The sequence below is a fragment of the Castanea sativa genome, chromosome 5, assembly GCF_040712315.1.
Source record: "Castanea sativa cultivar Marrone di Chiusa Pesio chromosome 5, ASM4071231v1".
In the NCBI taxonomy this organism is placed as follows: Eukaryota; Viridiplantae; Streptophyta; class Magnoliopsida; order Fagales; family Fagaceae; genus Castanea; species Castanea sativa.
The window spans coordinates 39,357,950-39,376,071 of NC_134017.1; the positions used below are offsets into that span (position 1 = coordinate 39,357,950).

The 18,122-nt window shown below is 30.5% G+C and overlaps 1 protein-coding gene across 1 annotated transcript; it reads left to right on the top strand.

The window, feature by feature from the left end:
• The first annotated feature begins 744 nt into the window (after positions 1-744).
• Positions 745-15,945, top strand: LOC142635163 (linoleate 13S-lipoxygenase 3-1, chloroplastic-like). Its single transcript, XM_075809368.1, has 9 exons — positions 745-952; positions 6,307-6,572; positions 7,753-7,990; positions 8,364-8,663; positions 9,983-10,068; positions 11,371-11,478; positions 13,973-14,274; positions 14,676-14,942; positions 15,189-15,945. Exons 1-9 carry the CDS (start codon positions 745-747, stop codon positions 15,943-15,945), a joined length of 2,532 nt encoding a protein of 843 aa, XP_075665483.1.
• The last annotated feature ends 2,177 nt before the right edge of the window (positions 15,946-18,122 follow it).

The following is an 18,122-nucleotide window of genomic DNA, read 5'->3' on the forward strand; positions in this document are numbered from 1 at the left end:
TCTATTTTTGTTATTGCTTATATTTAGATATGTAAGTTGTTCATTTTTGTTTAATCACAAAAGTAAATTGTTGAAATATCCAACAAAGATTTCTCCTTTATCTTGTGTCTTTGTTTGTTTGTTTTTTTAAAGAAGATAAGATTTCTATTCATTACTTCTATATAAATAAATAAATAAACTTCCATTAAAAAAAAAAAAAAAGGATTTGGTTTGTGAATTTTTAAGTACTTGCTAGTTTCTTCTTATATATATTCAATATTTATTTATTATTTTTGCCTATCACATCTATTTGTGTTATTGCTTATATTTAGATCTGTAAGTCCTTTTTATTTAATCACAAAATTAAATTGTTGAAATATATCCAACAAAGATTTCTCCCTTATCTTGTGTCTTTGTTTGTTTGTTTTTTTATTTTTATTTTTATTTTATAAAGAAGATAAGATTTCTATTCATTACTTCTACATAAAAATTTAAAAAAAAAAATCATTTTAAAAAAGTCTAAATGTTTATGAGCACATCATCCATCGTCTATAAATCAGTTGCATGTAACAATACTTACCACCCTTGAGAGAGAGAGAGATAGAGGGAGAGAGAATGGCTAAGGAAATTTTGGGTTGGTCTAAACCTATTCCTCGTCTTGTCTATCTTATTCAGCAGCAACAACAAACAGTGCTTTCTTCTTACCCTACATATTTTTTTTCAAGTAAGAGAGAATTGCTAGAACGGAGGGTGAAGAGAAAAGCTATGGCGAATGTGAATCGTGAGGACCAATCTATTGGAAACGATATTTCTTCTGAGATGCCAGTGACATATAAGGTGAATGCTCTTGTGAATGTGAGATATGACAGGACCGAAGATGTGAAGGAGATGATGCTTCATTTGTTTGATGCTTTTAGTAATTCTACTCAGTGGGTTTTGATTCTACAACTTCTTAGCACTGAAATTGATCCAAGTAAGCTGTTTACTTTTCTTATTTAATTAACTTAAAAGTAAATTAATTAGTCCACTCAAGTTTAATAATATTTAAATCTTAGTCAAGTTGGACTAGATTAATTAAACTAAATTTAAATTTTTACTAATAAAAAGGTGGGATGTCTTGTAAAAACCATGAACAGAAGGGAACTTTGAGAATTTTTATTTATTTATTAATTTTTGATGCGATAGAAGTCAATTGTTATCCTCTTCACAAGCATATATACATGCTCCGAAAAGGGCGACTTTTTAATTATATATTTGTTATTAAACAGATTGGGATCTTGATCAAGTAATTCACATGTTATAATTAATGAATTATAACATGTGAATTACTTTTTTTGCGGAGATCAGAAATTGATTTTCATAGGAAAATCAATATGCAATGGAGACAAGATTTCAGTTGGGGGCAAAAGTAAAATACAAGATTTGAAGCAAAATTAATTCAAAATTATTAATCAACGTTAAAAATATATATATATATAGATAATAATAATAATTCATATAACCCTTCAACAGAACTTCACAATTGCATTTAATTCTTATTTTAATGTCTTAAGATAAGAGTTAAACTTCTATGACACTTAGTGTGCTCATTAAATTTGAGATAAGATGAAGATGAAGTGGTATGTAAATAGAAGAGTCGTGTTGAGGGTAAAAGATTGAGATTTAGTCAAACAAAAAGCTTTACTTTTAGGTGGCCTCATAGTATTATGCCACTAAATTTTGGATGCCTCACAAATTTTCACATCATTATTCTAATAAATATTCTTTCCGTTTCAAATTGTTCATCATGTTTCAAAAACCCAGCTTTTTAAGGGGCACAACATTTTTTGTCTTGTCTCCTACATAAAAAGGTATAAGAGAATTGAGATCAGTTGCAATACCTCTCGATGGCTGGAAATGAAAATCGAAAAAAACAAATTTCATGCCCAAACATTGAATAAAAAAAATGAGAAAAAGTAAAAAAAAGGAAAAATAAAAATATGAAAGTGGTAAAAAGTTTTTATGAGTGGGGGAAGAGGTGATTGCACCAGGCTTGATTTTGATTCGTCAGGGAGAGCAATTGCTCCGACCTTTGCTCCGCCTTTCTTGTATAGAAGATCGGGCTTCCACACCTAGCTATGATAATAAGCAGTATATATATGCTTGTCATTAGATACGGGGAATATATATATATATATATATATTTGAATAAATTGGATAAGGGAATTTAGTTTTGTAAAATCTATATCATGCAGATCCTAACTGAAATTTAACCACTTCTATAAACATGATATAAGCTTTAAATGTCATTCTATCAGTTCATATAACCCTTCAACACAACTTCACAATTGCATTTAATTCTTATTTTAATGCCTTAAGATAATAACTAAACTTCTTTGACACGTAGTATGTTCATTAAATAAGAGATAAGACAAAGAGGCATGTGGATAGAAAAGTTGTGTTGAGAGTAAAAGATTGAGATATAGTCCAATAAAATGTTTGACTTTTAGGTGGTCTCATAATATTATGCCAATAAATTTTGGATTTCTCACAATTTTGCACATCATTATTCTACCGTCCTAAATTATTGGTTCTTTTTTTAAAACTTAGTTTTTTAAGTGAATATTATTTTTTGTCTTGTCTCTTATATTAAAAGTATAAGTTTTCAAAATAACCCTTAAATAAATTGTTGATCTTGTTTGAAAAACCAAAAATTTTAAATGCTTCTTAAAATAAAGTAGAGGTATAATAAAAAAGTTAGTAAATTAGATGCTTTTAATTTTTAAAACATGACAACATTTTGGGACTTCGTAAAATAGAATACAAGACCAACAATTTGGGATGAGGTAGTATCTATTAATGGAGTTTAAATTTTCTATAATTAAAATTTTCTATATTTATGTTAATGAAAGTATTAAAAAAATCTATATTTACACTCCATTAAAATCTTCTCATATCATAATATCATATATGCACAATCATAATAAACTCTTATTAGTAATTACCTTAATGATCAAATTCAATCTTAAAAAAAAAATCAAATTCAATCTTAAAATGTTTTAAGAGTTACAAAAATGCTAAACTATGTTAGTTTAATTTTTTTAGAATTCAAAATCTTTTTTTATAAAGAAACCCAATAATAAATATGATTAAATTAATTATGTTTGATTGTCTCCAAACAACTTCTAATTAAATTAGACAAGGGTTTTTTTTTTATCATACAAAATCTCTAATTTTATTCTTTCTTTATTTATACTTATTCATTAAATATATTCCTTATATAAATATTTTTGTCGAATTTTCTTGTTCATTGCATGAGTTAGTGACTATTTTAGTATAACGCTTTGTTTATTTCACTTGAAAATTTTTATAAAAATAGTTTTTCACATTTTCTAGTGTTTGGTAACATAAAAAAAAAATTTGGTCAACGAAAAACTCTTATAAAATAAGACTTATTTTCTATAGGTTTTTTTCAACCAAAAAAAAAAATAAATGGAAAACAATCTTTCTCAGGCGGCACATAACTTCTATAAATATTATATTATTCTGATTTAGGAAATAATATTTTCTTTCGTTCATTCAACATTTCTCACAATAAACTCTCTCACATCTTCTCTTCTCTTTGTTTTTTCCTCTCTTCTCACACCCTCACTATCACTCCCTCTAGCCTCTTCTCTTCCCATAGATTTCTCTCTCTATCTGCCTCTCTTCTCTTTTTTCTCCCTATTTCTTCTCCCCTCTATAACAACGTTCTTTAATAAGGATTTTTTTTTTCTTCTTACAGATTGGTCAATAGTTCTATAACAATTTTTAGTATTTATCAAATTATTTGTACTGGATTAGTTTGTCAGTAAAACTATCTGGCCTATGTGGCATTTTGAACTATTTTAAATGGATCTTATGAGTATAATGATTATTTTGAATTATGACAAGTATGGTTAATATATATATATATATATATATATATATATATATATATATATATATTATGTACGTTACTGTTCCTATACATGAACAAGATGAGTATTTAAGATTATGAAAATTTGACAGCTAATTTTGATTATTGTATTTGTTGTCAAAATTTTAGTTTGAAAACCAAATTCATTCTTAGTTTTTTATTATTATTTATTTATATTGATTACATTAGGTGGGTTTACACAATACACATATTATACACGTTTCAAATTATACAAAAAAATGTTATAAAAATTGTGGATACTAAAAACCTTAAAACTTTCTCAAGTCTATTTTCAAGATTGTTACAAAATACCGAAAAATGAGATAGTTTTCTAGAAAATACTCTTTAGAAAATGAACAATTTTCTAGAAAACGTTAATGCTAAAACAAACCATGTGTAAAACTAAAGTTAAGAAATTTGATCTCTCTCTCTCAATCTCTCTCTCACATTTATTACAGTTATAAATAAGGGAGAGGAAAAAGATACCATTAATAATTAAGCAAGTTTTTTTTTTAAGAAGAAATTAATTAAACTAACTGAGGTATAAAACAATTAATATTTAAGGATTAGTTGGGTAATGGAAAATAGGGAATAGATGGAAAAGTGAGAGGATAAAAAATATTTTAGTTTCTCTCATTTGTGTTTGGTTGGGAGTGGAAAAGTGGAGGGATGGAAAAAATAAATTGTTATTAATTTACTCATAAGCCCTTTTTAAAAATTGATGTCCATGTAAAACAAAAAAGTGACAAAAAACCAACAAAAAGGTAATCACTCAAATTTATTAAAAAAGAAAAATCATGCCTAGAAAAAAGTAAAAAAGTAAAAAAAATAAATAAAAAATAAAAAATTCACTTTTATGTTGTTGTGGTATGACCCCTTCATGAAGGGGTCATACTTAATATTATTCCCCATAAAAGTTTAGCACAAAAAGAGGTTAAATTGGAGGGGGGGGGGGGGGAAGTTAAGGGGTCTTACTGCTATATTATCAATGTTTATGGACTAGATTGGTACAAAAATAAATGGTAATTTACACATGTATCATGTTTCTTATGTAAATAATTGTTTTTATGTTAATTTTACTTGATTGTTACATACACTATTCCATCATTTCTCTTTTTGAGGTTCTAACCAACAACATAAGATTTATTAATTTTGGAATAGTTTCTTTCTTAATTGATACGTGCTTATTAGTGTTATTATTATTATTATTATTATTATTATTTATTTGAGAAATAAAGGTACTAAGATATCTTTGAGTATTTAATTATTCCTTCAAGTGTGTACAATCCTCTCATCCCAGATGCCCATACACACTAGGTTATTACAAGGAGTAATCTCATGAGGGTGATCCCAGGATATTGGTTAAATGTTTACTACATGGTTAATAAACGATTACATTATGTCTCACTACCCAAACATGTCTTATGAAATAATTAAGAGTTCTCTTAACGGATGTTCTTACGGAATTTGTTAATGAACTATTTTAAGAAATGTTTAATACCACCTTCATGGAAAATATAAAAAAGATGTAAAAAAGTTAATTACTTTTTTTCTTTTTCCATGAAAAGTTTCTAAAAGTAGTTCATAAACCATATGCAATATTAAGATTTATCTCACCCACCAATGGCCACCTTGGCCGATGATATCCATCCTCTTTTGTGGGTTTAGATCTAAAGATTGAACCCACTTATACTTAGGAAAAATGAAAAAGAAAAGATCTACTTCGTGCATTTAGCATGAGAAACCCACACAAGGTTTTCCTATTTTTGATTTGGGTTTTTTTAAATGGTTAAATGTGGCATTTTTCAATGCAATTCAATATTTTTTTTTTAATTATTTAGCATGGTATTCATTTTTTTACTTTCTTTCTATTTATTTCTGCCCTTGCTTTAAGGCTCTCGACCATTTTTCCTTCTTCCCTTAAGTGTTCTTCATCTACTTGTTCCATGAATATATCCTATTTTTGTATTACATCACCATAGTAAATAATTTTTTTTCTTAATTAATTAATTAATTATTTTTTAAATGATAATTTGATAATTGAGAGAGGGGTAATTTAAACACTGAACATTTTTAATAATTTTTTTTAAATGTCAATGGAACTATAAAGTTTAGGTAGGGAGTAATTAAAATCTATTTTGAATTGTGCAAACAAGATTAAATAAACATATTAATGAAGTGTTTCATTGTATTCTAGAGATGATTATACTGAGAATCCTATACCTAACCTTTTTTTTTTTACTAGAATGATGGGATGAATTTTGTCTTTTAACTTATTAGCTTTAAAGTTTTTATAAAAATTTATATAAACAAATATATTAAACTCTAAGAAAAGTTAACCAAAATTCCAATTTCCTAGTTTTATTCTTCTGTTTTTTAAAATGATGAAGGGACAATGGCGCCTAAAAGGAGCAAGAAAACCATACTAGACTGCTCCAAAAACCTAGCAATTGGTGCGCAGTCTGCTACTTTCAAAGTTCAGTTTGTAGTGGATTCAGCTTTTGGGGTGCCAGGAGCGATCACTGTAGTTAACAGATATGAGAAGGAACTCTTCTTGGAAAGCGTCATTATTGAAGGGGTAGTTCGTTTTTCTTGCAACTCTTGGGTCCAACCAGGAAACATTATTGCACATAAAAGGATCTTTTTTTCTGACAAGGTAAACTTTCCATTCCATACGGTTAATTCAGTATTTTTAATGAGACAGACTTCTCGATATTTTGATAGTAACCTTCAGGCTGCATTGCATTTCGCACACAAGACTGGTTCTGGGTTGCATCCAGTGATGAGACATATCATTTCTCATATATTGTTCTACAAGCTATCTTTTTCATTTTCTTTTCATCATTTTTTGAGAACTGAAAAAAAGTATATAAGCTTCGTAAATGACTAGGGTGTGTGGGTCTGTCGGTTAATGGTAGGACTCAGAGAAGCACGAATGAATGAGTGTCAGGAAAAACACCATTTTACAAATATGACAAGACTTTTTTCCGTGGAAAATATGTAGATTGTATTCATCCACATTTCATGTGCATGTAAAAGAGACTTGTCACCTATGTTATAAACAAAAACTTTTTTTTTTTTTTTTACCGTAAAAGATAATATATGGAAAAGTCTAGTAGCATAAGTTGTTCCGCAACTTTTATACCAAATTTACATAAGTTGTGAGTGATAGAAAATAAAAGTGGAATTTGTGATAGATTTATCTCAATATGCAGAGAAAATAAAAATAAAATAAGCTCTCTCTATATAAGCAGAAAATTGATAAACTATTATTGTCTTTATGTCCAAATTAGGCTAAGATCACGTCTCAGGAAACATTAGTGTTGAGATTGTGAAGTTTTGGTACCTATTTGTTGTATGTATAACCAAATAATAGGAGTTTATATGAAATAAAAATAGACTAATAGAAAAGAGAATCACAAAGAAAATCAAAATACATAAATTTATGTGGTTCAATTTTAGGCTTATGTCCACGGTGGGATCCAGGGAGAAAATTTCACTAAGAAAGTAAAGAGATTACAAACGTAGCATAAAAGAAATATAACAAATTGTAAGTCCCAAAAACACCCAAAAAAAACTCTCTTACCAAAAGTGCACGATAAGACAAGCATGAATTCCCCTAAACCAATGCCGTGGCTTGAAGTCTCTTTCTTGTTCAGCACTCTCTTACTGGAACAATTGCCGCAAAACACAAAAAAAGAACTGCCTTTGCTAAATTTCTCATTAATTCTTTAAATTCTGGCCCATGATCTTACTCAAAACAAAATTTTCACGTAGAATAAAAGCAAGAGCTTATATAAGTGAAAGTAACTTTGCCTTTGATTATGTTTGAGCAGCCATATTTACCTTGGGAGACACCAGCAGGACTAAAGGAGCTAAGAGAAGAGGAACTACGACAACTGAGTGGTAATGGAAAAGGGCTTAGGGTATTTTCTGATAGAATATATGACTATGACATGTACAATGACCTAGGAAATCCAGATAAGGGAATTGAATATGCAAGGCCAACACTTGGAGGCGAAAAGAACCCATATCCTAGAAGATGTCGAACTGGACGTCCTCCTACGAATACTGGTGAGTCTGATTTAAAAAAAAAAAAAAAAAATAGAAAACCACTTACCCTATCTTAATGTTTTGGGCATGATCTTCAGCTCTACTAAATTAAGTATGAACTATATGATTAGTTCAAAAATGAGAATCGCACAATGAAACCACAATTGTACCTGAAGTTATAGGCTTTCTTCTTTTCTTTTTGTTGAGAACAAAGTTAAAGCTTTTATGATACAACAAAAGTGACTTTCTAGTTGCTACTTTTCCTTAATAATTAAAAAAATTAATAATTTTATACAACTATTTTAGTATGATTATGGTATGTAACATAATTTTTACAAAGTTGAATCCTTTGTTTTTCATGCTTTATAACTAACTTTAATTTTGGGTTGTACAGACATACTTGCGGAGTCACTAGTGCAAGAGCCCATGCAAATATATGTGCCCAGAGATGACGCGATGGAAAGGTGTAAGAAAGAAGATTTTGAGGTAGGTAAGCAGAAGGGGATGCGCCGAAATTTTGTTCCATACTTAGCCTCCATTGCAGACAGAGATGCTTTTAAGAGGTTTTCTGACATCAGTGGTCTCTATAAAAAGAGATCTTCGCATGAAATGAAATCTCCATTGGCAAAGATTATTGAAAAAGTCCAAGACTACATTGAACCCTACAAATTTGACGCTCCTATGACTATCTCCAGTAAGCATCAATTTGATTATTTCTTGTGTTTCTTCTACTTGGACTAAACTAATGATTTCAAGATAATATATATGGGGTTAAATTCTTACTTAGAAAGCATATCGTGTTCGTTCTATGCTTTTCTTCCCCAAATAACCCAGTTAAAAGTTGTTATATAAGACAGATAACACAACTTAAAATTCTTTTATGCACTTTTATAGTTTTACATTGTACTAATAAATGTAAACTTATATCGTAGACACACAAAATATATACAATAATGTAATGCACATTTGCATAAAATGTACAACATTTTTTATGTGTGGATGATATAAGTTTACATTACTAGTACAAAGTAAATTGAAAATTTTGTTTTTTTTTACAACTAATCTAATCTAGTGACACTTAATATTTGTAACTTTTATTTATTTATTTTTTCAAATAGTTGACAAAGCCTGCTAGTGATTGGTTTAGAGTAAGAATGGTGTTATAGACCTATCTAGAAATGTTATTCCAATTACAACATATACCCTTAACAAGTTATGAAAAAAATTAAAACTTTATTCGTTCTTATAAGTTTTAAGGGCTCCTATCAATAATTATCGTTAACCAGTCAGTGTCACAACCCGGGGTATTACGGTCAGTGCTCCCAAAAAAGCACAGTTACAATTTGTGATGTTTTGAGCGCAGAAAGCCATCTAGTATAGAGGTAGTTCACAAATACGTATTGTACAGAAAGACAATTGGAAATGCTTCCTTCGGATTCCTATTACTTTTGAAGAGTGCAATAAATAATTACTAGATTATAATACATCATATACATGGAAATATTTAAATTTCTGTTGTGATAATTAGGTGACCCAGGTAAGTGGTATTAGCTTTTGTGTTGAGTATTATAATTATAAATGGATTATTTCACACTACAAATAAGAAAATTAAATTAGATAAGTAACATAAAATTAGACAACAATTTGAATTTAATTTGAATTTTGAATGTACTTCTTCTTTAATATGATAGATATGATTTTTTTTTTTTTTGAGAAATCCTATGTTTATAACACTTTTACAATACTTTCACCACAAATATTTTAAGTAGAATGTTACTATTGACTATTACTAATGGGAAAAAAAGTAATTTCAATAGTGAATTTAAATTAGAACCAGAAATAATATACCACTTAAAATTCGTTGTGAAAATACTGTAAATATGTGCTTCTCTTTATTTTTTGCTAAAACTATTAACATATGTATTAGAAAACAAGGATAAATAAATCCATAAATTAATTATGAACTCAATGACATCTTAACGACTTATCTAACGAAGTTTGCTTCAATTTCAGTGGACGCGTCTTGTTGCTTACGAGATGATGAGTTTGGTCGGCAAGCACTTGCAGGCACAAACCCTCTAAGCCTGGAAAGGCTAAAGGTAAATATAGGATCAGCTTTCATCATTATTACATTTCATTCTTGTCATTTAAAATATGTCTTCAGTTTTTCTCTCTTTTGGATTTTTATACCCATGGCAAGCTCAAGGTCTAGGCCAGTAGGCCTAAGGCCTCCATTTTGTTTTTAGCAGATTGGGCCTAATAGGCTACTCATGTGCTTGTATTAACATTTTATTTTATTTTATTTTTTATAAGGAAAGAATCAATTTTTTATAAGGGAATAATCAATCTATTTTTTTTAAGGAAAGAATCAAATAATTAAATACTTAATTATAATTTTTTTATGGCCAAATCTTTTTAATTTTTTGTTTTGCTGATAAAAACCTATTTAATTTTTTTTATTAAGGCTTTAAATGGTTTTTTATTTTTATATCTAATAAAAAAAATTTCAAATGGTTAATTCAAAGTTGCTAGACTACTAGAAAATTATATATTTAGTAAACTAAGTTTAACACAACCACTTTAATTATCTTAATGGTTTGGGGGGTTTTCTTTAGAAATTTCTTTGCAATGTCTCAAGATCAATCCTTCACACTCTTCATATATATTTTTGTTATGAATTCTAAGTTATTAAGTTAGGCAATTGGTTGGGCCAACAGGTTGGGATACTGAGCTAGCTCATCAAGTGTCCATGGGCATAAAAACTAGCTCACGGCCTGACCCATTAGGCTAGTGGGCTACCCATGGCCTTAATAACAACAGGCTGAGCAGCCTGTTATCCCCATAGGCCATCGGGTTACTGGGTCAAGTAGTGGGTAATGAGCTATTTGGTGACCCGTCTTTGCATCTCCAAAAAAAAAAAATGAAGGGTTTATTAACCTATAGACATTATCGCCTATTCACCCAAGACCCTGATCTGTAATTGAGCTCCAGTTTATACGCTTCTTTACTAAAAAAATCAATAATACAACTGTTAACACATGAAAAATGAGATTACATTCAATAAGGATGTGGGGTAAAACTCAAGCCCTCCAATCTCAACATGCCACATCATCATATTACGTATTAAATAATAGGTGTAATCACACTCAATAAATTCTAATACTCATTTGAAAATCTAACTCTAACTGTGAGTTTATTGAGATATTATTATGTGTGGTAGAATGTATTGAGTTTTAAGTAAAAATCTGATAAAAATTACTTATTGGATGGTGTAAAACATGAGTTTTACACCCTATATTTACCAAATTTAAACTCATGAAAGAGAGGGGAAAGAAGAAAAAAAGAAACACAAAACTATAAGTAAAGTAATTAACGAAGACTTTTTTTACTCTGGCAAACAGGTTTTTCCACCTACAAGCAAATTGGATCCCTCAATCTATGGTCCCCATGAGTCAGCACTCAAAGAAGAGCATATTATAGGTCATCTAAATGGATTATCTATACAGCAGGTATGGCAGGGAAATCATCTTTCTATCTTTCTTGACACAACAAGATCCTGTTTTCTGGCTTGTTTCTAAGTGTATATATTGGAGAGTTTATTTTTCTAGACTTTCTGGCTTGCTATGCATAATCAACCAAAGAAATTAGATAGCTAGATAAAGTATTGATTTATTATCATGTGTTATTGAAACCCGCATTTATTTCTATGCACTATTTCCCAAGGAATTTATATGGTTCACTCTCTCCCTCTATAGATATGTTAGGAACCTAGAGGTTCCTAATGGAGATGGGTATGAATTGTAGGGGGATTGATGGGAATTGTAGAAAAATTGACTTAATTCAAGGTAGTCACCCTCCATAGAGAAAGAGAGAGATTAAGAGAGAGAGATGCACTAATGCACTAAGAAATTGGTTTATTCTTCAATTGATATCTCATATTGGATTACAATCATATATTTATAGGAGACTAGCTCTAATCTCATTGGCCCACATGGTCTTATTCTATTGTAACTATTATTCCCCATGTACATTAATAATTTCAACATGTGCTAAATGTGATTAACATTGGTTCTATTATTTCCCATGTGTATTAATAATTCCAACATGTGCTAAATGTGATTAACATGCTTGGAATTGTAACTAACTAACTAATTAACTAAATCCCAATACAACAATTATTATCTATATGCTTATAGCATTCCTAACATTTCCCTTCCCTTGAAAACACCTTGCCCATAAGGTATTGTTGTAAAATGACACCTTCATTAGGGGAAACCAGCCACTAACCTAATACGCCAAAGCATCTTGACCGTTGATTACACGAATAGCTCCAAAGCAATTAATCACAGCCCATGACATAGGAGCATAACACAAAGCAGTTGTATTGAACTTAACTTTCAGCAATATAAAACTCAATTTCTTATAAAAATTGTGATCATCTCGGCTATGGAATCCATCATTTATCCCACAACTACCACCAAGAAAAGAAGCATCTAATTCCTTGGTTTTGTGACAGCCACTAATGAGCAAGATGTGGCCCCCATAGCAAAGTCCAAATTCAATGGAATTGCCACCAACATGCATGACTGTTAAGTCCACGCCTGCATTCATGATTATATGAGCAGCCCCATTTGTTGAAGCATGAGTTTGGCCAACATCAAACCCCATTGGATCACTTGTATTCGCACCAACAGTGTGTTCTTGCTCCACACTAATAGCAACAGGTTCATGTATTATGGATTCTTGGTCGGTCGAATCAAGAGATTGTAGCTCCTCTTCCGTCAAATTCTCAAAAACCTCTTGCAATCTTGAAAGCTCTTCATTCATGGCCTTGTTAGATTCAGCCAAGGTCTTGAATTTCTTTGAAATAGTTTCGCTAGATTCTGTCAAGGCCTTTACCTTCTCTGAAACTTCATTCACCATTTGTCGTAAATCTTTCAAAATTTCTTGCCGGTCATATTCATCCGTCTCAAGATTGACAGCTCTGATACCAAATGTTAGGAACCTAGAGAGGTTCCTAATGGGGATGGGTATGAATTGTAGGGGGATTGATGGGAATTGTAGGGAAATTGATTTAATTCGAGGTAGTCACCCTCCATAGAGAAAGAGAGAGATTAAGAGAGAGAAAGGCACTAATACACTAAGAAGTTGGTTTATTCTTCAATTGATATCTCATATTGGATTACAATCATATATTTATAGGAGACTAGCTCTAATCTCATTGGCCCACATGGTCTTATCCTATTGTAACTATTATTTTCCATGTGCATTAATAATTCCTACATGTGCTAAATGTGATTAACATTGGTTTTATTATTCCCCATGTGTATTAATAATTTTAACATGTGCTAAATGTGATTAACATGCTTGAAATTATAATTAACTAACTAACTAACTAAATCTTAATACAACAATTATTATCTATATGCTTATAACATTCCTAACAAGATATGGACACGATAAACTATATGCATAATTTTTATTAATCTTTCCTCGCTCAATATTTTCTTTATTGGTTCAATATATTCAAAATTAGACTGTTGGATTACACAAACTGAATTTCATTTTAATTGAATGTTGTTTAGTGTTTGCTACCTTTAGAAACTACGGACTACGGTTGGTAATTGAATTTTTTTAGAATATATTTTAAAACTTCTTAAAATGATAGAGTGCAAAATGTGTTAATTCAATGTACTTATTATTTACAAATGTATATAGGGGAACAAACAGCAAGAAAATGAAAATATAAAAACTAATTTGATGTAGATATAGAACAAGACTTTTTCATCATATAATTTATGATTTTATATATTTTTTTTTTTTGAAACATATGAGGATAGTTTAATTAAATACAAGCAATGTGTGTTTAGTTTTGAAAGGTCAACAATATATTTTGAAACATTTTTGTTAAATATTTAAAGTTGTATTTATAGTTTTCATCTTTGTTAATTAATCTTTTGGGAATCTTGTATTTAATATCTCATTTAACTTTCTTTTTTCCAGGCATTAGAAGAGAACAAGTTGTACATTATAGACTACCATGACAAGATCCTTCCATTTCTCAACCAAGTAAACTGTTTTGATAACCGAAAAGCCTATGCAACACGTACAATATTTTTCTTGACACCAATTGGAACTCTGATGCCTATTGTGATCGAGCTGAGTCTTCCACCAGTGGATCCAAATTCCCCTTCTAAGCAAGTCCTAACACCCCCAGTGGATGCTACCACAACTTGGATGTGGCAGCTTGCCAAAGCCCATGTTTGCTCCAATGACTGTGGTGTTCATCAACTTGTTCATCATTGGTATGTATATTTTTCTCCTACCAGAATTCGGAATAGGATTCTCTTTATTTGAAAGAAGATGCTGACATGCTGTATTTCATGGTTCAAATATACCATTTAATTTGTAATATTTAATTTGAAAAATTAAATCAATCTACTTGTCCTCAATTATACACACCATTTAATTTGAATTCCACATCTTTATGTTGTTTTTATGTTCATAAGTTAACAATTATACATTTCAAAAAATTTATACACACCATTTGAATCTAAAACTTAAAGGAGGGTGATGAAAGATTTGTTAAAATTAGTCTTATAAATTCAAAAATTAACATAGCTTATTCTTTGATCTATGTCATCAAGTAAGAAAAATGCACGGTCAACGTAAGCCTTTTAACCAAGTTTTGACAATGATTGAGCAGGTTGCGCACGCATGCATGCATGGAGCCATTTATAATTTCCGCTCACCGTCAGCTAAGTGTGATGCACCCAATATACAAGCTTCTCCATCCTCACATGCGATACACATTGAAGATTAACGCATTGGCCCGTCAATATCTCATAAATGTTGAAGGGGTCATCGAGAATGACTTCACTACTGGTAAGCATTCCATGCTCATTAGCTCTGCTGCTTACAAGGATTGGTGGCGTTTCGATTTAGAGGGCCTTCCCGAAGATCTCATTAGAAGGTATGCCAACATGTGTGTCAAATTCTTCAAACACATACAGCTATTGAAGAATTTATATCATGTTTCTTCTAAAATTATTGTTGTTGAAAGAAATCATTTTATTTTTTAACTTGTTTTATTATTATTATTATTTATTAAATCAATTTCAATTAGATAATAAAGTTTTTTTTTGGAAAGTACTGTATGAGACTGAAAGTTCTATTCCAAAGATAAGTGGATTTTCATTTGGATTTCATTTTCACGTAGGGGTTTGGCAGCACGGGATCCGACCCAGCCCCATGGGCTAAGACTTTTCATTGAAGACTATCCTTATGCAAATGATGGGCTCCTAATATGGTCTGCCATTGAAGAATTGGTTCGGACCTATGTAAACTACTACTATAAAGACCCAAGCATGGTTTGTTCTGACTCAGAGCTCCAAGCTTGGTACTACGAGTCTATCAATCTAGGCCATGAAGATTTGAAAAATGCTAGCTGGTGGCCTAGACTCTATAGTCCAGAAGATCTTAGCTCTATACTCACCACTTTAATCTGGCTTGCCTCGGCTCAACATGCTGCGCTGAACTATGGGCAGTACCCATATGGAGGACACATCCCAACTCGTCCACCACTTATGAGGAAACTAGCGCCAAAGGAGGATGATCCAGAGTACGCAAAATTTGTGGCTGATCCAGAGCAATATTTCCTATCAGCATTGCCAAGTCGGTTTCAATCAACAAGGTTTATGGCAATGATTGATATACTGTCAACACATTCAATTGATGAGGAGTATCTTGGAGAACGAAAAGACTTGTCAACTTGGTCAGGGGACAGTGAGATCCTAGAGGCATTCTATAGATTTTCAATGGAGATGAAAAGGATTGAGAAGGAGATTGAAAAGAGAAATGTTGATCCAAACCTAAGGAATAGACATGGGGCTGGGACTACAGCGTATGAGCTGCTTATACCAAGCTCACGGCATGGGGTTACTTGTAGAGGGGTGCCTAATAGTATAACAATTTAGGGATCGATATGGTTATTGGAGAATCACCCATGCCATCTCTGTTCTTTCACATTTTTAACTACTTTGTCTTCTCTATTAGCATAAGGAGATAAAAAGATAAATAAAAGAATAAACTAAAACAAAGTTTGATATTCTTACTTGGCAAAATAATAAAACAAAGTGGGAGATGGGTTTTCAATTCATGTAATAGTTTTATTTTATTTTAATATGTAAAAAAATGTAATTTTACCTATGATCAAACAAACTTTATGTTCGCGACAATAAACATAGTAAGAAGTCATGTAAATATGTAATAGTTTTTCCAACCGATGCTTTTATTTACAGAAAATATACACACACAAAAATTTAATATTCTAAATATATAATTTTGTGTAACTATGTAATTCACTCCTTAAGGGGTCAATGTTGCATGATCCTTCCTATCATCAGTAGTTCCTTGATCATTGATAGGATCATTATATAGTTCCTTGATCCTCATCGCTTCTTTGATTTTTTTTTTTTCAAGTAGTAATTCATTTATCCTTGGTGTGATCTTTATTGTTGGTAACACACCCCCACATGACTTCGGTCATGAACTATGAGCTTGGATTTGAGAAGCTTGACTCGATAATTGGTGAGGCCCTTGGTGAACACATCATCAATTGTAGATTTTGATCTACAATGTTAAGATAGAAAGCAAATTATTTCTTTATGGGTGTTCAGGTTTTTTTTGTGCATGGCTATTGGTCAACCGTTGGTGGAGTGGCGTTAGTAGATCTGAATTTGTTTTTGAGAGTCAAAACCAAAATTCAACATTGACCCCAAAATGACCGATGCTTAACTGTACTCTTCTTTGGTCGAAAAGAGAAACCAACCTCAAAAATAAATACTAAATAAATAAAAAAGCAAAACATGTGTGATACGTAAACTTTGTTTAGTTTATATAATAGTGGTAAGGCAATATCAGAGCAATAGATACAAAAATGGAGTTTCTCAACAAAAAAAAAAAAAGTTACAAAAATGGATAGAACAGCCATAATATAATACAATAACTTACCCTGTACCCATTGGTTTCATTGTAAGTTATTCCGCTTACCCTTTTGGTAAAATCGAAATCGTAAGATCTTAAATTTTTGAATTAGGCAGGGTTCTAGTTAAATTGTACTATTTCTTTTAATGGTTCACTATACAAGTTAAATTCTGTCATTACTTCTAATGAGTGACTGTACAGAGAAATTAATCAAACCGTACCATCGATGATTGATCATAGTATTTTTTACTAGGCCTACCAAAGACTATTATCAAGGAGGAGGAAATTTGGTTTCACCATCAACTCTTAAGGAGTCTTTTCCTCTCTTTTAATTTGTGTACCAACAAACCAACCCATATTTCTCCATTAAAAAATATGTATTTTCTGCTATCTAAGTGCTGACGTGACTACTAAAATAAAATTAAAGAATTGTCAGAAAAATAATAATAAAAATAAAGAAAGGACAAATTAGTAAGGAAAAGAAAAAATATTTTTAAGAGTTGATGTGTCTCTAATTTTTGTCATCTAAGCACTTACATTTGCAACCACTAAAATTTAGACATATCAGTATCAAATTTAATCTTTTAATATTAAGCATGCTAACAATGCAAATCGTTTGCCGTTAGGAATTTTTCGTTAGAGAGTTAATAGTAATGACTAAATTAATTTTAAGTTAAAATAATATAAATTAAATTAGCTACTACCAAAATGTAGGAACCAAATGTGGCCTCGAAATATAGAGACCAAAATAGTATTTTCACCTATATTTTTTAATAAACATTAAGGACTAACTTCACAGAAATTAAAAATACTAGAGACTAAATTGACTACTGGAAAAAAAGTATGGACAAATTAAAAGTGACCAAAATGTGTAGGAACCAAATTGGTAATTTTGCTAAAAATGTTTGTGTACATAGTTCAACTTTACATATATATAGGTGATGGGTACTAATTAATTTTTTTTCCTAATTCAATAATTAAGAGATACAGGATTTGAACTCTAGATTTTTCTATTGAAAACGCTTAAAGGTGTCACTGCCAACCAATTGAACTACAAAACAAATTGGTAAAGTTTTTGAAGGTTATATTGAATAAAAAATTGCTAAATTACAAATTACTTCCTTCAACTTTGACCAAAATTCATTCCATACATTTGACTTCATTTTTT

Bases quoted from the DNA above. Each gene is read 5' to 3' on its own strand.
- LOC142635163 (XM_075809368.1), top strand. From the start codon at position 745: ATGGCGAATGTGAATCGTGAGGACCAATCTATTGGAAACGATATTTCT. The intron at 7,991-8,363 runs GTGAGTCTGATT...TGGGTTGTACAG, and splicing joins ACGTCCTCCTACGAATACTG to ACATACTTGCGGAGTCACTA. The intron at 14,943-15,188 runs GTATGCCAACAT...ATTTTCACGTAG, and splicing joins CCCGAAGATCTCATTAGAAG to GGGTTTGGCAGCACGGGATC.